This window comes from Tympanuchus pallidicinctus, unplaced genomic scaffold (genome assembly GCF_026119805.1).
Source record: "Tympanuchus pallidicinctus isolate F22 unplaced genomic scaffold, pur_lepc_1.0 scaffold1, whole genome shotgun sequence".
Lineage (NCBI taxonomy): Eukaryota > Metazoa > Chordata > Aves > Galliformes > Phasianidae > Tympanuchus > Tympanuchus pallidicinctus.
The window spans coordinates 1,512,917-1,538,999 of NW_026294618.1; the positions used below are offsets into that span (position 1 = coordinate 1,512,917).

Consider the following 26,083-nt stretch of genomic DNA (forward strand, 5'->3'; position numbering starts at 1 on the left):
GTGAAGCTGTGGCAGGTAGTCAGCCTCGTGCCTATAAGGTGCGACATTTGAAGCCTGAGGGGGAAGTTTCACCCATTTTTCCTCCTGCATGATGTTAAGAACCAGGCAGTAAATATGGCATTCATTAAAATTACCTTGTATATTTTTAACAGCCCTGATAATCAGGTTTCTGCCACCATATTGGGAAGCAGAGTTTGTTTTTATTCAAGGCCTTGTAAAATGCTAATTTCTCCCTTATGCGCTGGAGATGCCTGACATTTTCTAATATTTTTAAGAGTTTCTTAGTCGTCATTTTTCCTCTTCAAAGCTCAGCTCTTTCTGAAAGATGTGTCAAGTAACTGAGCGGCGGTTTGTTCCTCTCAGAGTGCAAAAGATAAATCCGCTGCTGTAATAGAAAGCTTTAAATCTGCATTTTCTCTCTGCTTTAAACACAAAAGGGGCCAGATTCTGCCTTCCTGTGTGAAGCAGAAATTCTGGAGTAGCATTCCCAGTAGGGGCTGCAACATATTTCCTTACTGTTTGGGAGTCAGCTCTCCTCCACCCAGCAATGTCGCTCTGTGATTCTGAACATCAGTAAACACTGCAGACAACCTCTAGCACTTACATGGAAGATGAAAGCCCACCTTTCTCAACTCTAAATCTACCCGGCAGCAAGATCCCTGTGCTGGGACAGGGTGGGAGCACTGCCTAGATGCTGGTTGAGCCCTCAGAAGACAAAGAGCAAGAAGAGCGATGGCAACCAACCGCGGAGCGCAAGGGAAAAGTTCAGCACACGGCCACATAATGTACACAGGCAGGCCTTCAGTCATCCTGCTTGCGCCCACATGCCAGGCGCTCACGTCTGAATGCACCCAGACAAGCAAGGGCTGCAGGGCAGGTGCGCGGTGCAGCCGCTGTGCTCCCAGCCGAGCCTCTCCCGGAGGTGTTGCTGAGGGCACAATTGCAAAAATAACCAATTCAACAACACAGACCATCAGGAGACTCCAAAGGGAACCTGTTTCGGGCCAAACAAAGCATTTTCTCAGCATCAAGCCAATCTAGTTTTTTGCACCAAGTCAGCGCATTGCACAGGGAGCCCACGGGAACCTGCTCCACTACCTTGCACCCCTCGGCCCACACGGAGGCGGTTGGCATCTCTGAAGATGCAGAGCACGCAAGGGACCGCAGAGGGCTTTGCAGCTGTTTGTTTGAGAAACAAAGCTTCCCTCTTCTGAGATGAAAGAAATCGAGGAGTCAAAGCTAATCAAATCCTTCACGCCTGCTGGCTGGAGTTCAGCTCGTCAGGGATGCAGTGCAGTGCAGTGCTCAGCATTACCAGTGCTACGAGCGTGGTGGATGGGGAAACACGACAGCAAGAAATTCACCTGGCTGCAAGTCAAACAGGTGTATGGCAGCAGCATCCAAGACTGTAATAGTATCTTGCAAACATGCAAAAAAGTAGTAATGTCATAAGGCTGATTCTTTAGTTTTCATTAATGAATCATAAAGACTTCACGTTACACGTGCTTTTTGGCATATGCTGCTCGTATTTCCACACTTGCAAGGTTGGAGCTTTTATGCTGAGCCACCCTCGCCTAAGGTTCCTCATTCTTGGCAAGATACACATGGTGACTGTGTGCCATTACAGGCTCTATCTTATTTTGGGGCAATCAGATTACTCCACGCAGATGGTTTTATCGCTGAGACCATACAGGTGAATTGCACAGTATGTAAATGTACATTTGTTTGATAAAAAAAAGTCTCAGTTCTTAGCTGCTGTCTTGTTTGTGTTCCTAAACAAGTTTCTTCTCTCCTGCATCCTTCCAAAGCACAATTTGTCCAATCTTTACCCTAAACTGACTCAGCTAGTTTCTGATAAGCATCTGAAGTACTCATTAACTGAGGAAGAAACAGGCTTTCTTGTGCTTCTGGATTAAAATGAGGGAGCATGAACCTTCACCCTCACTAATGAAGAAATAAAAGGCATCTATCTAACATCACACACAATGCAAAATGAAAAGACCAAAATATAAAGAATATCACAGTGATGTTAAAACATGTAAGCAAACATCCTCCTGGGGGGGCAGGGAGCGGAAGAGAGAGAATTTGATCACAGAACCAGCTTCACAGTAAAAAAAAATATTCTGATCTGAAATGGACCTAGTGACATTGAAACCGTTCATGCTCTGCCCACAGCAGCTCTTTCTGACCCCCACCCACCATGCAGAAGCTCTGTTATCACCGAGCAAGCTTTGCTGTTCTTAATAGGGTTTGTCTGCAGCCATTCAGGCGGCCTCTGTACCTGTCAGCGTAATTGTTTTAGGAGAAACATGGACACTACCTGAGAGGCGTCGGGGCACGTCGGTGATGGCTGGAAGTCCTGTGCCTCGGGTGGAGGACAGGGGAGTTGTGGAGTGAATGGACGGCGAAGTCATCTGGCTCAAGTAGGACGGGTACGACTGATCATAGGACCACGGCGGGGACGACTGCGCCTGCCTGGGGTCTGGAAAAAAGAGAAAGAAATCAAAAGGTAAGGAAGAGAAATTGTAAGGCACCGACAGTCTAACTGAAAGAGATGGGGCTACTGAACATACACACATCAGTGTCACAAGGAAGGACAACACAACGAAGCACAACTTGCTCCTCCAGACTCAATGTGTTTAAGCCTTGCTCTGTAAGTTTCCCTCCTGTAACAATCACAGAATCATCACAGAACGGCCTGGGTTGCAAAGGCCCACAGCGCTCCTCCAGCTCCAACCCCTGCTGTGTGCAGGTCGCCAACCAGCAGCCCAGGCTGCCCAGAGCCACATCCAGCCTGGCCTTGAATGCCTGCAGGGATGGGGCATCCACAGCCTCCTTGGGCAACCTGTGCCAGTGCCTCACCACCTTCCGGGGGAAAAACTTCCTTCTAAATATTTGGGGGAAATGAATGGGGCAGAGAGCAGAGCTGAAGATTCAGCAGCTGTTCTGTAAACTCCTGATGTCTCTCACACAGCTCTGACAGTGTTATACTGGGACTCGCCAGTCCTTGAGGATGTGGACAAAAAAGATAACAGTAAATAAGAGACATGGGGGCATGCTGCGGCTGAGCTTGGGAAGTGCATGTAAAAGGCAAGGAGACTCTACAGTCAGCACTTGGCATGCCTGTCAAGTTGTTATCCAGTTCAAACATGACAAAAAAGTGGTTTTAGTGCTGAAAATGCTCTCCAAGAAGGAAAACGTCATTAATCTTATTAGCATCTGTCTAAAAATGTCACATTTGGAGGCTGGCCCAGTTACCTACCGTCACCTCAATTAGAACAACATGAAGCCAGATGGATTGGTATAACTAGCAGAAGCTAATGATGCATTCACGTGTACTCATTAGAGCTCACAATGAAGGAAATTATTTTAAGGATAAATACCGTTTATTTTTTGCTGAAGGTCTGGTGGGCTGCACCGAGTGAGGAAGAGGAAGGGCTACTTTTACTCAGCTGTGCTGCGATTCAGAAACCATTTGTTTTCACTTAGTACGTGGTGATAAAGACACAAACAAAATCTTCAACAGTCAATTATTATTTTTGTTTCTTTATGCTGATAAAAACCAAGCACTTTCAACTCCCAACGTTTTTCTGGGCACTGCCAGATAAACTGGTAACTGTCTCCAAATTGGTCCACAGAAACCATCCAAATTCTCCCCGGTACCTTCAGTGAAGCATACCAGGTCCACTCAGTTCAGAGAACCTGCTTCATCAGAGCACTGTCCTACAGCACTGCTTTGCAGACAGGAACGTGACAGCCACATGGCATAAGCAAAGGCACTTTTTCAGGAAATTCAACCTTTTTTTTCCTCTTTTTTTAACTCCTTTCCCTACTCTTCCACACAGCAAAAGCTTGTAGTTTTAGCTATGCCCTGTTTATTTTTTCTTTCAGACATGATTTGTTTGAAGAGATGTCTGGAAAGCAGATACTTCCTTGAAGCAAAATAACTATATAGATTGAAAAAAAAAAAAAAAAAAAAGTTCCAATTTAATTTTAAGAGGATTTTCCCCGAGTTTGCCATTTATATTAGAGCTGAGTAATATAAATGGTTAATATAAACTCCTCAGAAATCCGAAGGACACTTGATCATTAAATGTAATGAACTTCTTTGTTTTAACAATTTCAGGGCTAGAGTTGTATAGATTGGCGCAGGTTCAAATTTGACTGACTGCTCGTTGTTATATCTGATATCGACATATTTCTCTGCCTCATTCCACTACTATAATTCACCATTCAGTCAATGGTAAATGATCTTCAACTGGGAACGGAAAGCCTGCGCTTGCTGGGAAAACAATCTTAAAATTAATGATGTGTCAGGAGCACAATCTCAAACCTACGCTCCTTCAAACTCCAAGAGCTTTTCAACCCGTGTTTCTGAATCCGAAACAGGGTCCCTTAAAGTTGTGCTTTCAAGTCAGCCCCACCACTGGAAGGAAACTGTAGAGCAGGTAAAGATGGAGAAAAATCACAGCAGAGGATGTTTTTGCAGACATTTGGTTTAAGATGGTGAAAACCTCAGGAAAGGAGCTGCCATGTGGAGGCTTATGCTACTGCTTTGGTGTAGCCATCATGGCATGAAGAGATTCTGATGACTCTTTTATCCTCCCACTCTGAACACTCACACTAGGTTTGGCTTAATTCAACAAGTGCAAATGCCTCTGTGAACACAGGAAGGATCAGGGACATGCCCAGGGACATGATTTAGAAGAGGGTTGTTAGTTAGGATAGTATGGTTAGGTTGTGGTTGGACTCGATGATCTTAAGGTCTTTTCCAACCTGAGTGATTCCATGGTTCTGTGACTCTAACAGCAAAAAATGAATGGGCTCACACAGCCTTTAAAATAGTATTTCTTGTGACAATGTCAGAGGCAGAATATGGGGCTGGATGGACCATCTGCTGATGCCAGAGCATTTCAGATGCTCTCAAGACATTTAGCTTAATTTTTACACTTCCCCTATAGCTCCTCCCATCTACAGCACCACATCACCAGATTTGTGTTCTAACTTGTACTTGATTTTAACTCTTCATGAGCTCCAAACTGTGAGATGTTAAATTGCAAAGTGTTTTAGAGAAACAGGACAGGCTGTTAGGGAAGACACTGTGCTGTGACATAACTGCTTCTGGCCCTTTCACAGATCTTTTGTTGAACTTTCTACCTAAATTTAAGGAAAAGAATGGTAATTTGTTCCCTGAGTATTTCATTCACAAAATGGGGTGCTTCTCTTGGCTAGAAGCTTTCAACCCAGATGTTCAAGTGTGAACTTGGGCCTCTCTCAAGCCAGACTGTAGGAAACTCAGCTCCAGGGAAATTATATCGCTTTTTCTCACAGAATGGGAAATAATTTGGAGGAAAATCCTCAACCAAATTGAACAGAAGATGCATCAGAGCTCAGTGACTGAGGAAAGGCTGCAGCAGGCCAGGCTGGAGGTCAGTGTGATTTCTCCACACTGAGGCAGGGCCAAGGTCATGGCTGAGGCCAGGTGGGGAATTTGTCCTGGGGCTTCAAGCATTATCTTTGGCCTGTTGGGAAAGCGGAAACCGAAGATACCAGTTTTACCAGATCCTGAGTAAATGCCCTAAAACCAGCCTCTGTCTGGACATGTGAGGAGCAGAATTCAAACGAGGTCTGCTCGCCCAAAGGGTCACGGTCATTGCTCAGTGCAATTGCCAAGTGCCTGCAGTAAAATGCAGCGCAGCCAACAGCCACCCCACGGAGCCAAAAAGCAGCCCATGTAGTCCTCAGAGAAGACAGGGAGCTGTGGGCCACACACAGCAGCGCTCAGCCTGCTGCGAGGACGTTCCCTGCAATGCTGCTGTGCGGAGGCCTTGGCCACAGAGGCCCCACCTCTCTTCTGGCTTCCCGTACCACAGAATCAAGCCTTGCGAAGGCAGGACGTTGCCAGGTCTATTGCTTAGAGGTGCCTGCTTCCACAACTTCCCCTTACGATGCAAATCCAAGTGGGTGCCAGAAGGGAATGCAGCAGTGTGCTCAGCAGGGTCACCTCCGCCGTGCTGAAGGGGTGGCATGGCCACTGAGCACACCAGTGGGGCAGACAGTGCAAGGAGATTTGCAAGAAGTTTTCCATGCCTCCGTACAGATGAGGCCATCCCTTCTGTTTGCAGAGAGTGGAGGGCCACGCTCACTTGCCAGGCTGGCAGGCACCCACTGTGAGTGAGAGCCAGAGGCTCTGGGCTGTCACATGAAGCGCTGCATGCGCTGGCAGCCAAAGCATATCTTTCTAATTGCTGAAAGCCCCGAATATATGAGAAACCCCAGAGCTCTGAGGCAGAGCTAACATGAATTCCTGCCTGAAGGAATCCCTAGAAAACAAGGGAAAATGTGAATACAGAAGTACACTGAACGGCTCAGGAGGAAGCCCACCCAACTCCCAGCACCAGAGGCCTGCAACCGGGCTGGCCCAGCCTTAAACAGCAGCAACAGAGGCAGAGGACCGCTCTGAATTTGACTTTGCACTTGAAAATTTTGGAGTGATTCCTAAGAACCGTCCTCCTTTTGTAAACATTTTTGTTAAATCTGTGTGGGTGTGAAGCAAAGTGCGGCTTGTGCAATACTCATGAAGGACAGGGCTTTTTCATGCATATGCAAAGTCACGCTGGGTGCAGATGAGCGGAAATGAGTCGGTGGGTGAGGACCAACTAACCCAGCCCCTTCCTGATGGCACTGCCAGGTGTGCCTCAGCGAGGCAGGAAAACCTGGGCTTGCACATGCTTTTGTCTCTCAGTTTCACTGCCACACAGATAGCCAGTGGAAGACTTGATCAGCTCCTGATCCACGTAGACAAGGTGACTGCATCAGCTTAGTGGAAAATAAGAGCTTTGAAAAATCTGCCTCATCACAGAATCACAGAATGGCCTGGGTTGGAAGGGACCTCGAGGATCACGAAGCTCCAACCCCCCTGCAACAGGCTGGGCCACCAACCTCCCCATTTCATAGCAGACCAAGCCTAAATTTGGATGCATAAAACTAAGCCCGGAAATAGAGCAACTCCTCATGGCCCATTTCTACCACTGATCATCCAGCAATGTCAGCTCTCTTCTTTCAATGGAAAAGTGTCAAAAGAGAGAAGAGAAAGCTGGAAGGTTGTCCTGCAGAAGTAGCTATCTGTTCCTTTGGCGCTGGATTATATCATATCATATAATAGAATCACAGAATCACAGAATGGCCTGGGTTGAAAAGGACCACAGCGATCACCTAGTTTCAACCCCCTGCTATGTGCAGGGTTGCCAGCTACTGGACCAGGCTGCCCAGAGCATACATTATGAAGCATACAGATTTACTATAGACAAAGATCAAATTTCCATTTCCCAAGCTGAGCTCTGGTGCTCAGAGCATGACCATAGGCTCACAGCCCCTCAGCATACAGCCTATAAAACCTAAACGTCACATGTGTACGCGCACTTTCCAAAAACACTTATTTAAATCCAGTCGTTGGTTCCAGTCTTGGCTGCTGCCCATTCCATTAGTGCTACTGCTGATACCAAAAAACAGGCTGTCTGGAGCTATCTGTGGTAAACACCCAAAGCAAATATCTTTGGTTATGATCTTAACAAAGCCAAGATGACTTTCTGCATGAGTAAACACGCTATTGTTGTAAACCCAACCCCAGCAAAACAACAACAACAAAATGCAACCTCCTCCTATCCTCTGACTATTTCATGGGAACATCTGAAAGCCCAGGGCTTGATCTGGATTGCCCAGTTCAATCAATGAACTCAGTGGAGTTACACCCCTACGGACACCACTGTAATTGAGACCAGATTTTGGCCTTAAGAACCTCTACAACCATTTTTCCTCTCAGTCCCTCAGTGTCACAATTCTAAAGGGAAAAAAAAAAAAAAAGAACTAAGCTGAACAAGTCTTGCCAGTAGGACAACTAAACAGCAAAGGAAAAAAAGAAAAGTTAAAAGAATACTTTAATAGGAGGGACACAGACTTCACCCGATGGAGGTTCATAGTGGCAGCTCGCCAGTTGCCCCAAGGATGCAATCAATTTGCATAAAGCACAGCAGACTGCAGCCACCCTAGGGTTTGTAACAAGGAATCCCAGCTCCTCCATCTCGTATGCTGACTTGTAGCTTTTATCCCATGAACTGAAGGCACAATGCACCCTGTATACCTACAGGACGGGCTATTTCTAATTGGTGTTCTCCAAGCAATCACGTACCGTGCCTGCTGCGTTCAGCAGGCTGATGTGCACGGCTGCAGACTGGTGCATGCTGCAGCACGCTGCTGTCCCAGGTCTAACACAGGCAACTCAGGGGAGAGCTCACACACTGCCCAGCTACAACAAACAGCTACCCGGTTTGTACCATGGCTGGTGGTTTCAGATAGCAGACACTGGGCTGCTGCTTTCGGTCTTTGAGACAAGTGCTTCACAGCCCCACATTCACACCCCACAACCGCGCTGTACGAGAGGAGGATTGTGCCATCTCCCTGACTCTGCAAGAGGGCAGTGCCCAGCCCCACCAGCCCAGAACCGGGGGAATGGAGGACAGGTACCACGCGAGGAGATGAAGCTGCTTTCTGCCCACAGCCTTCCCACCAGCCTCAGTTCTTAGTGCTCTACCTGATAGTGGCGATGCATCCTCCCACTAACTTTCACCTCCAAATTCCTTAAATCTGCTTTCTACAACTTTAAGATCAGTGAAAAACAGCTAGGGCTGAAAATGCAGCATCACCGAAGTGTGGGGGAAAGGGGGGGAAGCAGAAAAAGAAAAAAAAAAACGGAAAAAATCACAGGACCTGCTTTTTGAGCACTGCTCTTTCAGTGCTGCAAGTCACAGGTTGCCCATTGATCAGATGGAGCCACCAAGGTGATGGAGCAGGAAACCTCACGGAAGCCCCACTCACAGCCCCCGTCAGATCTGCTCTGACAGAAGCTCATCCACACTGGTTGTAGTTTAGAAAAAGAACAGTTTTGCTCATTTCATACCGAAGCAGTGCTGCAATGAGCCAGGCTCTGAGCAGGACTGTAACTCGACCCGCCTGCAAGTTGTTCCAGTGCCGTTAAGGGAGAGGGGAAAGCAAAAAAAAAAGCAAATATACCAATATCCAAATGTGAGCAGACAGCATCCCTGATTTACGGGCAGCAAGCGGGGTTCAAATTGAATCTGCACTGCCTCAGCAAAGGCATCTGCTTATTGGGCGATTTGTTTTTTAATGACCCTTCACTGTTGCTTTTGCAGGCTCCTAGTTAAAATGCCATGTTGAATAACAGCAACTCTGTGCCTCGTGCTGCTGCAGGCCGGTGTTGCGGTGGGTTTGGGACTGCGCTGCGATTTGTAGAAGCTGTACTCTGATACTCGAGGCAAATAAACACGACCCAGACAGAGAGAAGAAATGTAAGAGTGAACCCCAAAGTGTTTCTCCGTGCTCAGGTGTGGGCCAGTCAGGCTTTAAATATTATTTGTGTTTAATCATGCAATAGCTATGCAAGACCTCAAGTGGAACTACACAAAACCAGTTTATGTGCTTACTAGGCATAATACGGATTTTGTCATAGGAATGCAGTATTTACTGTTAAATTTATAAGGAATTAATTATTTCCCCTAAATTACTAGGTAAGAGATTAAGAAACAAAGGTATACCTAAAAGGAATGCTTGCTTAATTCCAAGAAAGGCAATAAAAACATCCTTGGGTTCAGACGAGCATCTGTACTCCTTTCAACACATCCCCAGACCCTACCGGCCCAGCGACCACATTAAGAATCCTTTGGGGAGCTGGGGGAGGAGGGCAGCACCAGCAGCCCTATCACCGCACCCAGCAGCCATACATTTTGCAGTTTCCCATGGGCTGCCAGCACCTGATCAAAGAGGTGTCTGCTCTGAGGCATTCCCTTTGTCTCCCATTGGCGCAGCTTGTGTGGCAAGGAGCATCCACTCCTCGCAGAAGAACCGCGAGGGACCGTCCGCAGAAGCATCCCAGTGCTTTGGTGGAACATCAAAGCATGCTGAGCTTTGCAGATTGCAATCAACATCCTGAAGAGCACAAAAAAAGCCTTGTGGGGAAGCCAGTGCAATTCACAGGGCTCGCACCGATGCACCACGCTCACATGAATGGCTTCACTAAATGGAAAGCTAACGATAGTCTTTGTGAGCTGGGTACCTGGCTGCTAGAAATCGAGGAGACGAGTGGGGAACAACATGGCACTGTATTGGAACACTGCACAGCCCCGTATTCACTAAAAATCTGAATATGTAGCAGAGTCCTCATTGCTTTAGGGAAAATGAGAGCCCTCTGGGATTCTAAAGTATCCCATGACTCTGGATTTATCTGTCAAGAGAAGCATATAATCCATAATAGATGGGAAAGTCAGCCTGCCTTCCTGGGTTCAGCTCGTTCACCCTACCCCACCAGCAGCACTTCCCACTCTGAATGAAGCCTCAGCTGGAGCGGGCTTTGAACTCTTCAAGCTGCAAAGCAGATAGGGAACAGCATTCAGCTCTGTCTGCAACCAGGCTTATTTAAACCTCATCTGAAGTTGTCACCTCCAGGAGCTGTAAATGCTGCTGCTGATTCATAACGAGGCAGAGAAGTACTCTATTAATCAAAGCCAGCAGAACATTTTCTACAGGAGGCATTTATGTGAATGAGAACAGCATATGAGGTTACACTTAGAGAGGAAGAAAATTACAAGGGGATCTCAGTTCTCGTGCTTCAGGGCATAAGCTGATCACCAGATGGGGTCAGGAAGAATTTCCCCCTCCTTCACTCCTAGATGCAGTTTTCCACAATAGGTAAACTATGGAGACACAGGAGAGAAGCTTATTTTAGCCCCAGATTTTGCCCAATTTGGGGGGGAACTGCCATGTCCTCAAACACTGTCAAACAGAAGAGAGTGGTTAGGTGAGAAGAAATACTGGGCTTCATCTGGTAGTTCATACCCAGGAAATGTTAAGTACAAGAGTCCTGACTTCGCATGTCCAACTAAACCTGGCCAAAAAGACTGCTCTGGGAAGGTGGTGGGCATTACATGTAATGAGTGATACCACATATTTAATATATTATAGATGTTCTAGAAGTCTAGTTAAAGCTAGACTTCATGAGCTGGGAGAGCTTTGCCACAGCTCATGGGAACCTTTTTTTTTGTTGTTGTTTCAATTCGCTGAGTGCTTGGGGTTCAAATTAACCCACTTACTTCTCTTCCTCCCTGCAAATTAATAGACCAGTTGAACTTAAAAAAAGAAGAAAAAGAAAGAAGAAGAAAGCCACAACACTTTGTTAAAACCACTAAGTTTCAGCTGGTATCATGTCAAAACCACTTGAAACATGAAACCAGAAGTCTTCCTAGGTTGACTCAAAGACTATGTCTACACCAGGAGTGCTTTACCAGTACAGGAATACCGGTGTGTTACATTGGCGAAGGGCTCCTGGTGTAGACACAACAGAACAGTAAAACTGAGTTTTAAGGATGCCTAGAAAATTGAGTTGAGAGTTTTGCTGACAAACTTTCATCCAAGTTGAGCCGTCCAACAGTTCTAGCAAGTGAACTGGTCAATGGCATCACCTCTTTGCATCCCGGAGAGATGCAAATACATCAGCAGAAGTTTCGAGCGTAGCGATGACCATAATTGGGTAGAGGTTGCTTTGAAACTCCTTTGAAAAATACAACCAGCTCTACATTTAGAAAAACTAACAAAATCGGGGTGGTTTTTTTTTGTAGGTTTTACAGTTTTGTTGCAAACTTCTGGCACAGCTGCAGTTAAACATCTGATTTCAGGCGTACGGTCTGTGACACGTGGCATTTCACCATTTCTCTCAGCACACTGAAATCTGTCCCTCAGCATGCCATCATAAACGTTGCATACAACCCTCATAAGCAATCTTTGGAGATTTCTCCATAACGCAGTCTGTTCATTGTAACACTGGTCAGCACTGGTGCTGGAAGGAAACTGCCACACGAGAAGATTGTGTTATTGTTCTGACAGGAAGACCACTAAATTCTGGGTGCTTCTCTCAACAACAGTGCAAAACATAAAGGCTGAATAAAAATATCTGTTCTAATATGTGCTAATAGGTACTATTACAGAGCCAGAGGTGAAGGCACAGCAACGTGGCAGTTAGGATTTCACCAGATTCCTATTCAATTTACCCAGATTGACTATTTTGAACCTATGACAAAGACATTTTAAGAAAAGAAAGACATTTTCAGCTTCAAATGCTACAGAAAAAAACACTTCCCACCTAGCTTAGCCTGGAACACCTCTCTCCCTCTGTAATAGCCTCTACGTCTACAGCTGAGATACACACATCCATAAGCAATTACTACCATTGCCTGTGCAAGTCAAACCTATGGTTCTGTCTCTTACCTGTAATCTGACTCTGTCCTTGTGGATTAAAAGGACTTGGTGCAGAGTTCAGAGAGGGCCGTGGGCTCTGGGTCGGGACCCCTACTCTCATACTGGGATGAGGAATGCGCCCTAAATCACTGAGGCGTTCAGGGAACAAACTAGGTTTAGAGTCATCAAGCTTCTGTCTGTGCCCTGGAAACAGCAAATCATAAAATAAAAGCGTTAATAACAAGATTTAGTACTTTAACATACAAAAAAAAAAAAAAAAAGAAAAAAAAAAGAAAAATAAAAGAGGTCTCTAAGGACCTGTTAGCAGATTAATGGACTATGTAGGTACCACCGCTACTCCCAGTAACACAGTGACATTGGTGGGGAATTGGTGTTTTGGTGTTTTGAATGTGGTTGTGCTGGCAGAAGCCTTGACTAGCACTGCTGTGCCCGTGTTGATATGTAATGCAGTAATTTGGATCAAAACAAGCCCTTATGGACACCACACAAGGTCTTTATGGTTTGTTTTTGTTTTTTTTCTGCTTTAACTCCACTGGAATGTTAAAGGGGCAAAACTTTTCTTCCAAAAGTAAACCTTATATGTACAAGTCATCGAGAGGGACAGTTATTCCATGACTGGACTATATGTTGTGGATTTTTGCTAAGAAAACTCCTCCATAACCTGAGAGCGTCTCCAAAAAGTAAATAGTCACTCTCATTTGAGAAGCTTCTGGCCAAGACTGGGTCCTACACTGCTCTTATATATTCAGCCTTCCTCCATGCTTGTACTTCTCCCCAAAAGCAGGCTCACTGCCCTTATGCCACAGGGCTGCCTTGGGAAAAGCCTCCCATGGATGCTTGGTTTTTGAAATGCAGAGGGGAAAAATGCCCAGAGCAAAAGGATGCACCAAGTGGCACCTTGGTATTCTTCATATTGTCCTTCGGGTGTTTCAAGAGGAAAGGTTTTACTTCTCTAACTGCATTATGTTTTATTATTACGTAATGTTGTATTTTTGCTCCCAAGTTTCATTTCTTTTTGAAGTAGTAACAGATGCTCTTCAACCAATGGTGCCTTTGAAGGAGGCAGAGAAGGCATTACTTCTATCATTCAACATATGGAAAAACAGGCATGCAGCGAGATTAAGGTCAGTACTAATTTTACTTAACTTCAGCCATTTATAAATCAGGCATCTAGTCTAAACTCTTCTAATGTAGACTTCCTCTACAGTTAATGGAAAGAAATAGCTACTTCCAGAGGGCAATTCATCTCATTTGTCTCTGACACTAGTCTTAAAATGGGATGATTCACCTTCTGAATTTGCTTTCTCTTCCTTCTCTGATCAGAGAAGGAGCCCACATGACTAGTTTAATTAGGCACTCTCACCATTAGTCAACATCGCATGGAATTAATCTCACCCAAAGTTAGTAACTAAGGTCACATGAAAAGCATCTGGCAGAGCTGAAATGGGAGTCCAGATCCCCTCACTGCAATCCAGACACGCGGTTGCCTCCATCCCTTTAAACAGTGCCAGGGTATTGGCACAGGCAATACATGGGTTGGATATTTTTATGCTTTTAACACTAGGAAGGGTCTCTGGCGTAGTTTGGGCTGGGAGCAGCTCAGACTCCTCCAGATGATGCCCAGAGGTTTGAGATACACTGCATTCTCCCTCAGCAGTGAAAACACAGCCCTCTGCTTGGAGGCCACGAGAGTTCAGCTTTGCAGACACAGTCAGATTGCCCACATCAGTCTTAGGGCCAGAGAACCAATTCTGGCACTGTTTTATTTGTTTTAACAGTATAAATGAGGCCTCTGAGTCTTGAAATGTATCAGTTCATCTCTCTTCATGAAAGGTAATTTAATGCTGTCATCGTAGCACTGAAATACGTGGGTTCACATCATCCAGCTGGGACTACAGTGTCCAAATGTGGCTTTCTCTATAATGGACAGCTAACTCTAAACTACATTTAGAGAAATCGGGGTTCTCCATAGACTGTGGAAGATCTCAGATCACAGACTTGGAGACGTCCAACAGCTGCCTGGATGTGGGCATGGGCACAACGCTCCGGGTGGCCCTGCTTGAGCAGACGTTGGAATTGCCTGACCTAGAAGGCCATCAACCGTTCTGAGATTCTGCCATTCTGTCAAAACTGAAGGATTGAGGTTGGAAGATGAGAAAAAATAGCTAGATGGAAATTAATTTTAGAGAAACTTCTCTAGCAATTAAAAAAAATTAATTAGTTGACCCATTATTCTGTGCTTTGAAGTATGATTTTTCTCCCCCGTGATGACTCAGTATAAAAACACGAGGTAGGCGTGAGCTTTCCCATTAAAGAGGAGGAGTTGCTGTATGGCAGAGCTCTGCAGAACAATCAGCTGGCATCGGTGACTCCTCTCTATGAGGTATCAATCACTTCAAACGGGGAACGATTTTTGGTGGGCTTGTAACAGCTCTGTAATGGCAGCCTCATTAATTGGATAACATCTCACCTGGTAGTCATTTGCACTATCTCTCCCATCTATGTAAATTAGAACTTGTATAAGCTGGGTGCTAATCTGAAGAAATAACTTTCACACAGATACATACGCACGCAGTCAGTGCTCTCTTGGGATCTCTCCTTCTCTTATATTTTTTTCCACATTTTTTCTGGCTTTGCTGTTGCCTTTGTCAGTCACGTTGACCAGTCTGGTTTTCTCAAGGAACCCATTGCCCCTCTCCTCTTCTATTCGTCCCTCGTCAAGTTCCAGCACGACCAAGAAGGCCCAAAATAAGATACCCCAGGAGCCTATCTCTGAGCTTGCACACCGGGGCTGACTTTACCTGGGAATGAATCTATTCCCAAAGTGAAATTTATTTTGATGGAAAAATTCTACTCTGTGTTTACATTTTGGCTCAAGGATTACACTGAGCTTTTCTAATGAACCAGTGAACAGACTATTTTGATTGCCTTCTGCTCACTCAATGAACGCTCAATACGTAGGGCATCTCTCCTGTACCAACTTGTGCCCAACAACCCCTGCTTTGTTTCTGTCATGCTCTGGTTGCCCATACCTTTTCTGGAACAGAGATTGTATTTAACTCTGCATTATTATAATGAACTATCAGAAGAAGACAAAATTAAGCAGGATAGCAGGGTACTTTCATGTAGATAGGGAAAAAAGAAGGAAGAATAAGAAGGATTTCCGTGTATGGTTGATCTGAAATAATTAAGAAGTATGTGGATATGAGTGTTGTCACCTAGAAAAGGTAGGGAAAGGAGGGAAAAGAGATCTCTGCGCATCTGGAAGAATCCCAGGCATCAATGCAAGTGCAGAAATCAGCAAGGGGCCAAAGGCAGACTTGCCTTTCCCTCCTGGTCATTTAAAATTTAGGGCTGTAACACAGGGTCCCCTTATGACAAAGAGATCCATAGGAGCCATGCTCCTGCAGCACAGCGTCCCAGTGAGGTGAGACTGCGTTGCAGCTCTGCACATTATGGGCTCCTGTTCTTTAACAAAGCTAAGACACCCACATGGAAAGCAAACAGGAGACTCAACAAAAAGCTTCATACTGAGGAGGTGTCTGCAAAGAAGCGGCAACTGAAATAGCTTTCTTGCCCCGATTCTTGTGCAAGAAAAAATATAAAACAATCCTATTAAGTACAGAGCAGCTGTGAGGCACGGGCTGAGACTCTAAAAAGGCCTTCTGAGTAGCACATCAGCAGCAGCAGTGAAATATGCGATACATGTTTAAAACTCATTCCACAGACTGCTTTTCATCTCCCATTGATGTATGTGTCCGTTGACAGAGAAATTCCTGATCCCAGGGGAGCGTGCTAAGAAAAGCTGTATTCCTTGGTCACAGTCATGAGGCATCATTTTATTTCAGGAAAAAAGATTAGGGCAGTGTATGATTAGCTCAGCCAGAATCTGTGATCCGCCGTGGCAGCAATTACATTAAAAAGCAACATGAGGCTACGGAGAGGGTAGGAGAAAATCACGCCGTGGCTTCCTCAGTGCCTGCACCCAGCGCCTGGGACGGTCCTGCCAGCAGTGCTACACTGAGGCCTGGTAGCTCTGTCACAAAGAAGATTGCATGGAATGTGTTGGCCTTACCAAGGGGACAAGCTGCAGGCAGCCTCACCTCGCCAGGCCACGCAGCCCCGGCGTGCTGACAGCACCTAGGAGCTGCCATTCGGTCCCCACATCCCAGCTGTGGCGGGAGATGTAAGGAGCCTTCATCTCCAGCTTAATCAATTCAGTTTCAAGGCGAGGAAGGAACGTCTCCCTGATCAAAGACACACGACCTCGAGGCGGATGGGTGCGGGAGCTGGAAGGGGATGGAGCGCATCCCTCATCACTCAGCCCCCGCCGCACGGCTGCAGAAGTCAAGATGTAAGTGGGGCTGTGGGAGAGGCTGACTTGCAGAAAGAAATGTGGCGTTGATGCTTGAAGATTCTTACCTCCTCTGGGAGGAGGGCTGTGCCTTTTTATCTTTCAGTTGTGGGTGTGGAACTGAAAACTAATTAGATTGTGCTACACGTGGCCCAGCCAGATGCTGACACTCAGGGACTCCCTTTCTTTGTACCACGTACACCGCCCACCTTTTTGTTTTTCTGTTGTGTTTTTCTTTTTTTCCTTTCTGCTGGTATCAAGGAGATCTGGTTACCAGATTGTCAGCAGATGTTTTTATCGCTCGCAAGTGGGTTAGCTATTTTCAGTCATCACCCATTTCTTTCTGCCTTTTTCACTTCTGTCATTGCATCAACAAGAGGCTTCATGGGAGTCAGGTGTCTCCATGAAAAAGCCAAGGGAATGCAGAAAGGCTGTGAAAGCATGAAGCCGGGCTGTCCCTGCTGAGCTTTGTGTGCTGGGATAATTCCAGCAGAGCACAGGGCAGTGGTCAGATGTGAAGTACCAACAGTAGTGGTGTTTGCCCCATGTTGTGAGTGTGCTCAGCAGCAGGAGGAGCCAGGGCAAGTTTCACAGAATCAAAGAATGCCTTGGGTTGGAAGGGACCTCAAGCATTATCAAGCTCCAACCCCCAACCACAGGCAGGGCCACCAATCTCCCCATTTCACAGCAGCCCAGGCTGCCCAGGGCCCCATCCAACCTGGCCTTGAACACCTCCAGGGATGGACGGGGCATCACAGCCTCTCTGGGCAGCTGTTCCAGCACCTCACCACTCTCACAGCACACAACTTCCCCTGACATCCAACCTCCAGCTGCCCTCCCTCAACTCCAAACCATTTCCCCTTGTCTGCTGCCATCTCCCCTTTCCAAGAGCTGACTCCCCTCCTGTCTGCAGGCTCCCTTTAGGTACTGCAGGCTGCACTGAGGTCACCCCGCAGCTTCTCTTCTCCATGCTGAACAAGCCCAGCTCCCTCAGCCTGTCTTTGTAGTGGAGGTGCTGCAGCCCCCGGCTCATCTCTGTGGCTCCTCTGGACCCTCTCCAAGTTTGGGCTGTCACTCCATGGAAGTCTACAGCTTGCAAGGCAACTGAAATAAAAACCCTCCTAATGCTGAGGCTGGTAACTGAGACCTCCTATGAGCAGTGGATCTGGGTTAAGTTTGAGACTGAAAAAGAAGAAAACTGCAGTGGAAAATGGACTTGTCTTCAGGCTAAGGGGCAGTAGAGAACCACCTACATTATGAGCTAAAAATTACAGTCTGCACATTACTTACTTTACATTACACATCTTACTTTAAGAGAAGCACACCTGAGCCCAAGAGCCCCAGTTTTGATTATTCCCATTGTTCACTAGAAGTACAGAACTTTACAGATCTGAAGAACAGGTACATTTTTCCTGCTGACTTCATAAATAGATACATCCTAGAGACACTCCATCTTTTAATGGAATCATCATAGAATCCCAGCACGGCCTGGGTTCAAAGGCCCACAGCGCTCCTCCAGCTCCAACCCCTGCTGTGTGCAGGTCGCCAACCAGCAGCCCAGGCTGCCCAGAGCCACATCCAGCCTGGCCTTGAATGCCTGCAGGGATGGGGCATCCACAGCCTCCTTGGGCAACCTGTGAACAGTGAATGCTAATATACTAGTGACATATTTCTGTGTACATGCTGTGGAAGCCACACCACACGTCCTCTGAATTTTATCAGGATTCTTCCTTAAATTCTCTTTGGACATCTTCCTGAATTTCATGCCACTTGATCCTATGGATCAGTCCCAACTGGAAGACACTGGTTGGAACTCAGCTCCAGGCTTGTAGGACTGAGGTCTCACTTATTCATGGCAAAGGAGTTCGGACCTGAGCCCAAGGCTCCTTTCCAGCTTTTGTGCAGGGACAGAATAACATTGCATATTCGGCATAAATCAAAGACATTCACTGTTCTCTTACAAATTTCAGCAAGATAATACTCCAAAGCAGCCTTAATCTATGCTCTGGTGGTGAGAGTCAGAGAGCCATCAATGAGCAAAAAACCAGAAGACACACATTTGCCCTTCCCAAGTAGGAATGTCTGTCACATCCAGTGACAGCCCCCCCCTGGGCTGCCTTCCCTTTGCATCCCCTGGCCCACTCCCACCAAACACACACAACCCAAAGTTCAGGAAAAAGAAAAACAAAACGCAAGAGAGACAAACAGTTTTTAGCCATGAAAGGGAAAAGCCTGGAATCCTTCCAGTCTCTTGGGTAAAGACACAATTATGAGAAGAAAAATATAATCTACCCAAGAGACATAATTACATAATTAGGCCATAGGCTGTGCATTGGAAAGGTTCTTATAATTCCTACAGAAAGGAGCTACATAGGTGAAGTAAGTGCATTTAATTTGCTCAATGGAGGGGGAAAAAAAAAGATGTTTGTTTTTAAATAGCTGAGGGCACCAGTTTGCATTAGACTGGAAAGCTTATTCTCCCAGAGCACTATTAGTGTCAACAGGAATCACACAGACGCGGGCACAAAACAAGACAGTGTCTCGTTCTGTTCTGAAAAAATGGCATATTTTCTACCCCAAATAGGTAAGATTCACACCTGAAACTACTGCAGAGAAGTGAAAATGAGGTATGAAAAAAAAGGTATGCTGGGGATGGCTCAGTTACTACGCAATGAATCTGATGCAGCCCGTTGCTGAAACCCCACTGAACTTCTGCCTGCTGAGTTGCTGCTCTCCCAAAAGCCTGCAGTTTGCTGGTGCTGCTCCAACACGGCCAGCTCCAGCTCCCAGGGGAATCCATTACACTGCAACCTTCCAGGAGCGGTGGTTCAAACCCAGGATGAACTGAGGCAGGGGTAGGTTTGAACTTTGGTGTTATCCATGTTGAGTTCAAAGGCCTGAACATCTCTGGTGTCAATGGTGATCTCCCTACTGACTCGCTGGGAGCTAAAGCTCATCCTGCAGGCTGCACTCTGAGCCTGGAATGAATTAAGTGCTTCCAGCAGGTTAAAGGGAGGAAGGGGCAGGAAAGGCGAGGGGAAATCATCCCACGGGTACATAAATCGTGTCCCTGAGTGCCCATGGGAATCATTCTAACTCTCCCCTAGTAAAGCCTCTGAGAATATAAAGTGCTATCAGTGCTTTCTAAACATCAGCTGGGGTCTGTGGAGAGCACATACACAGCTGAAAGACAGAGCCGGAGGTCAGGGTTTTTCAGTAAATTGCAACAGCTGCAGAGCAGCCTCTTGGTCCCAAAATTCCTCCGTGCAGGGAAGTGGATGCAGGGCTTCGAGAGCTCTAGGCTGCTCCTGCACACAGAAGGGACAAGCCAGCAAAGGGAACAGAGCAAAACTGGAACATTTTATGAATGAAAGTGGAGAGGCGCTTTGAGGACAGGAAGAAGCAGAGCAGGAAGGGGATGGAGTGGGGTAGCTGCAGCTCTGGTCCTCCCCAGCATCTCAGCTCACCCCAATGCTCTGCTGTGGCAAGGCCTAGCTCTGCAAATCACTGAACAAAACAGCAAAGTCTCTCCTTGTCACAAGAACGCTCTGCATTTCTTTTTTCCTTTCCTCTCTCTTTTCAAGTTATGGAATTCTAACTTGGATTTTGAAGCTTGCTCAGCACAGCTGAGCAGCATCCTGCATGAACATCAGCACAGAGGTGCACTGGGAGGGGGCAGGTGGGAGCAAGGCTCTGCCTTCACCTTCAGCCATCACTTAAGAACACGAACCTGTGTGCTCTTATGCCAGGAAACCAGCTAAGAACTGCTGGCATCATCACTCAGAGACACTAAAGGCAACTCATATAAACAGTCACGCAAGTCTCAGTCCCTGCCTTAATTCCCTTTGCATGCTGCTATCTGTTACGCTCTCCCCTTTCTCCTCCCCACTTTTTCTTTTTCTTTGCTTAAGAGGGAACAAGGGAGTATAAAGGCCACACTACAAAAGGGCAAGAGCTCCTCATGCTGACTTTATCCCCCTCATCCTAACCCAGCAATATCTTTGACAAAGATACAGACATCACCCCTGCCCGAAGTCTGTCCTACACAGAGCCCACCAACCTCTGCTTGCTGCAGCAAATGAAGAGGGCAAGGAGGGGGTGGAGAGAAAACAACGCTGCTCCTGGAGCTGGCCGCCCTCCAGCTGGCAGAAGGGCTGCTTTTCTTACTGCTTGCGAAACCTGATTCCTTGAATAGAACAAAATGGGGGTGATGTAAACACAACCATTAAAGCAGATTGGAGATGCTGTGCTGTCCTGCAAGCCTCTGCTCTCCAGACGTCAGTAAAGGTGCACTTTTGGCTTTTGTTTGGCACTTCTTGGTTTTGTTTTCCAGCCCCAAAACCAGGAGTGTACTGCAGGATGAGCACTGCAGTTTGAATGGCAATTCAGGCATGGAAGAGACAACAGTTAAGCAATAATGGATGGATGTGTGCATGTTTGTATTGTATCTTTCAACAGATTGTTTTGCTGCATTACAGGACTACTGTGTTTATATCCCAGCAGTAAGCAGATTGTTTAAACTTCATCAAACAGGGATACTTCTAAAATAACCTTGCTAATAAAACTCAGATGGTTAAAGAAACCTGAAAACATGGTTAAAAATAAAAAAGATGCAGCTTCAATCTACTCTCACAGGGGTAATGTGATATAAACTCCAAAAGAAAACAGTCTTTACAAGTCAGACTTGAAGGATTATCTCATGTATCAGCACCCTCTGTGGCAGCGTAGCACTTATCCACGTATCCACCCATGCTAATGCTCTTGCACAATTTACTACAGCCTTGATAGACAGATAATTGCTTTATCCACCCAAGTGTAATAAACGGAGTCTACTATGTTAATCCTTGTATTCTTATTGTCTGCGAATGCCAAGTGAGGGAGAGACCTGAGCCTCATTCCTACACTACTGGAGTTTACTCACCCTCAGACCTGCTGAAGTGTTCTCATTACATTCCACTCCCCTGCCTGCAGTGCCAAATATTTCGAGTAGCATCCAGTTATTGTTCTGCAAGGGGCACCTACACTCAGGCTGTATGGAGGCAGCAGCCAGGATGCAGCAAACAACAAAAAAAAAACCAAACCAAACCAGCCTCAAACATCTTTTCCTACTCAGTAACTCAGAACAGCTATTATTTGCTCTTGGGCACAGCACAGAAAGTAATTAACCTGTCCTCCTAATCCCGGGCATCAGCTCGTTAGTGGGGAGTCCATCCGACAGCTGAGAAATGCAGCTGCTGGCTCATCAGCCTCTTCCACTAAATCCATTATGGTTTTTTGTTTTAAATGTCAAAAACAGGCACATCCTCTAAAAGGTTTATGGATTCCTGGCGGCTCCTTCAGCTAAGGTTTGTGGCATCTAATTTGTTAAGACAGTTTGATGGACGTCTCCCTTTCTTCCGTCTGAAAAGTATAAAGAATTGGTGGTTTCCCCAGTAAAAATTATTCTTAGCACCATTCTTTGCTCTTATCTTATAAGAGCCATATTAAATATTGCAATTTTATATGTTGCTCTTATCCTCTGGGCAGCCTGGTCTGGAGGCTGGCGACCCTGCACATAGCAGGGGGTTGAAAGCAGATGAGCACTGTGGTCCTTTTCAACCCAGGCCATTCTGTGATACTATGATTCTGTAATTATTTACACATTCGACAGCTTGTTTTAAATAGCCCAAAGATGATAAAAACATGAGGGTTGATCGGGACAACTTTCACGTTCTGGAAGGCACTGAGCTTTCTGGGCAGCACGAAGCAGCACATGCATGAGACACCAGGCTTCACAGAGCACAGGGCGTCCTTGGGGATGGTGCCGCCTGTCCTGGGGGCAAGTCCAAATTGTTATCGTTTGGTCATGGTCCACCTCCATCTGCTACAGCCAGCAGGGGAACTTTTGCCCCCCGGTGGACGCGGGGGTAGATCCAGCTCTGCTTTCAGGGCTCAGAGGGTAAGAAAGTGTCTCATGGATGGGCAGTAGGGGATACACGGAGCGGTGCTATAGGGCTGCCCGCTAACTGTACCATGAGGTCTAATTGGAAGGTGTTATGCATTAAGGTTTGTCTTTGGCCAATTAATATGATTATTTTCTTGACTAATTTGGATGATGCAATACGGAGCAGGATTTTGAGCTCTCCAGACTTCGGTGGAAGCGTTCAGAAAGCAAAACAACCTTAGCAAATTGGAGAAATGACATTCAGTGTATCATTGGTACACTGGCACAAAGTAATGCAAGTACATCGCAGTACCCTTTGGCTTAAGAAATGAAATGCTGAAATGCAGCAACAAGAAAGCAAGAGGCAGCAGCACTGCTGGGGATGATGTGGGGATAGCAGTGAGTCGGCAGCTGAATGTGAGTCAATAGTAGCAATCCATCTTTAAAAAAATGAAGCAAATGCAGTTCTGGGAAAGATTAATGGCTGTGTTGCACAGGAGACATAGAAGGTAACTATTACACTCAGAAGCTCAGAAGTGGTGAGATATCAGCTGGACTGCTTTATCCGGTTTGCAACACCACCCTCTAAGAAAGATACAGACAAGTTAGAGAGAATCCAGAGAAGAGCAACAGGAATGATAAGAGATTGAGTAAGCATGACCTACATGGAAAAGCTGAGGGAAATGCATTTGTTTAGTCTGGGAAAGAGAAGAGCAGGAAAGGACATGATAAGAGTAACATGTTTTCTAAAGAGAATGGTAATCAATTGATCTCTATGTGAGCAGAGCAGAGACGACGAAAAAGCTGGCTTCATTGGAGGCAGAGCAGATTTAGGAGATTAATGTATGATGCTGGCAACCTCCTTTGTAAGTAGGAAAGAAAAAGCCCCAAAAGCAGAATTGGTCAGTAAGTGGAAGGCACAGAACGGGAGGATTTAAGAACTTGGACAGATGTCAGCGATGAACTAAGCATATACAGTACTTCATCTCAGGAAACAACAGACCAGGTCGCCTGAGGTTTCTTTCAGCCCCACTGTCCTAAGCCTCAGTGTTTGCCTGTGCTGGGCTGAGTCACGTACACAGCGTGAGCAACATGAGAGCACCAGGTCAGGCAGCTCAGGGCTACCACGGGCCTGGTGCTGCACAGCACTCAGCATCCCCTCCCATGCAGGGCACTGGGACATCGGGCTGTGGCTGTGCAGGTGCTCCAGGCCACAGGGAACCAGGGGCTGGAAACGTGGCAATTAACTGCTCTGTGCCATAGGTTCCTCCAGCTCTAACTTCAGAATAACACTGGCCTGACAGGGACTGCGCGATTAATTTCCCCATTAATTTAGAAAGCATGACTCTGAGTTTCCAATTGTTTCCAGGGGAGAAAAACTGAATTAAAACTAATATTCCATGTCCAATGCTTGGGAGTGCTGCTGCATCCCCAGATGAAGGTCCAGGAGACCATTAGAACGTTACTTGTCCACAATTGGTTTTGGTTGTTGGTTTCTTGTTTGATTGTCTGCTGGCTATTCAGAGTGATGGTCACACATAGAGAAGCCTTAGTCATCCCCTCTCCGTGTCAGTATGAATTACAAGAAACATCAAAATGACAGATTTCATGGGGAAAAAGTAACAGTGAACAAGGAAGGACATGTTCAAGGCCAGGTTGGATGGGGCCCTGGGCAGCCTGGGCTGCTGTGAAATGTGGAGGTTGGTGGCCCTGCATGGCACAGGGGGGTTGGAGCTTCGTGATCCTTGAGGTCCCTTCCAACCCAAACCACTCTATGTTTAGGACAGTGCGTGTCTTCTTCAAGAGGGCAGGGAACTCCCCAGTGCAGTGAGAGACTACGAAATTTGTAGATTTTCCAACCAGACAGCCTCAGTATGTACACTGTTTGCTCCCAGTAGTGCTTCATTCCTAATCTCCTCCTCCACAGGATTATTACTTTCTTTTGACAATATTTAAAAATGCCTTAAAGCTCACGAGATCACAGAATTGTTAAGGATGTAAAAGGTTGGAAAAGACCACTAGGATCACCTAGTCCAACAGGCAACCCATCCCCACCATGCTCACTACACCCTGTGGCTCAGAGCCACATCCATCCCCTTTTGAAAACCTTCAGTGACTCCACACCTCCCTGGGCAGCCTGATCCAATGCCTGACCACTCTTTGAGAAGAAATCTTTCCTAATATCCAGCCTGAAAGCAAGCCTCTGGCCAAGGGGAAGCACATGTGTATGGGCTAGGTAAGCACCAGGCTTTGCAGGTTGCTAATTCAGTGGAGCATTTATCCTGCTCAGCAGTGATGCAGAGAAAAAGCCCTGGGGAAAGCGAGAGGGAAAGGAGGGGAACAAAAGAGCTCACAGGCCGTGTTTGGCCACTAGGAATGTCATCTTTTTTGAAGGGCTCAGGCAGGGGGTTGACCCTATAGCCTACAGTTGTAAAGTTTGTTTAGTAACAGGGAGCCTCCCGTGAACTTGAAAACAATAAGAAAACAGAGTCCTGGAGAATAAATCTCACCCCCTGCCCCAGTTGCCTGCAAGTTTGGCTACCAGAAGGTAACAAATCCGGAGGAATGCAGGTGGTGGGGTGACCCGGCAGCTGGAGAGTGTCCAACACAAGCAGTGGCAATGCCAGTCAGCGCTCTGCTGGAGGCACTGACAACACCCAGGGAGAGCCTGGAAACGCCGCACTGCCATGGGACAGGCTGCACTGGTTGCTGTAGGGAAGGGGCAATCAAGGCTCTGGAAACCCCAAACAGCCCTTCTACTGCTTCTAGCAGCATCCAGCGGCTGCTCCTTGGGATATGGCAGAGAAGGTCAGTCCAAACATGACTTGGTCTTTATTTCTGACTCTGAGTCTCTCCATCCCTACACCAGAGATGCTCAGAGGATGTCCACTTTTATATGCTCTGCTTTGCTCCTCGTGCTCTGAGCTCCCCTAGGTCTGTTTCTGAAAACAGATGGTAGCTCACTGCCTTTGCTTTCCCCAAGCTCTTATTACTACCGCGGTTTCACCACTGAGTGGCAAACCACTTGGGCACTACTTTGTGGGTGCAATCCTCCAGGAAAAAGAAAGAAAGAAAAGGAAAAAAGGAAATGCAAAATCAAAGAAATCAAAGCTGTAAATGCTCAGTTATAAAAATCACAAGTTGTTCATATGGGCAGCTGTGAGGTTAATAGCTTTCAAAGATGTACGCAAGCCCACTCGCACAGCCCTACCAATACCTCTGCGCCTCCAGCTTGGAACTATTGGATCATCACTGGCACGTGCTGCAGATAATCTTTGCCTTTTTAATTATTATTTTGGTGAGTCATTAAGGCTGGATGCCCACCACAGTGCACCAGTGGAAAAAATCTCTGCAATGCAAAATGACAAGGGTGTTCTATGCTGTTCTCTTGAAACAGTCAAAAATAACACGAAAGTGTTTAAATTCTGGAAATACACCCCATCCCCATGCTATTAATACCTCCTCAATAGTTTGTTCTATTT

The 26,083-nt window shown here is 46.4% G+C and overlaps 1 protein-coding gene and 1 long non-coding RNA gene across 5 annotated transcripts in view; both read right to left on the minus strand.

Annotated features, from left to right (window-relative positions):
- LOC128086017 (uncharacterized) overlaps window positions 1-26,083 on the minus strand; it is a 382,551-nt gene that overhangs the window by 275,789 nt on the left and 80,679 nt on the right. The gene's annotated exons all lie outside the window — the stretch shown is intronic.
- Window positions 1-26,083, minus strand: part of RUNX2 (RUNX family transcription factor 2) — a 152,489-nt gene that overhangs the window by 86,055 nt on the left and 40,351 nt on the right. For 2 of the 4 annotated variants that reach the window (XM_052692458.1, XM_052692477.1), the window contains exons 4-5: window positions 12,334-12,507; window positions 2,321-2,482 (exon numbers count right to left, since the gene is read on the minus strand). In XM_052692458.1, the coding sequence (XP_052548418.1) occupies window positions 2,321-2,482; window positions 12,334-12,507 (336 nt within the window). The remainder of the gene's footprint in view (window positions 1-2,320; window positions 2,483-12,333; window positions 12,508-26,083) is intronic. The other 2 variants (XM_052692467.1, XM_052692484.1) reach the window with 1 other exon arrangement.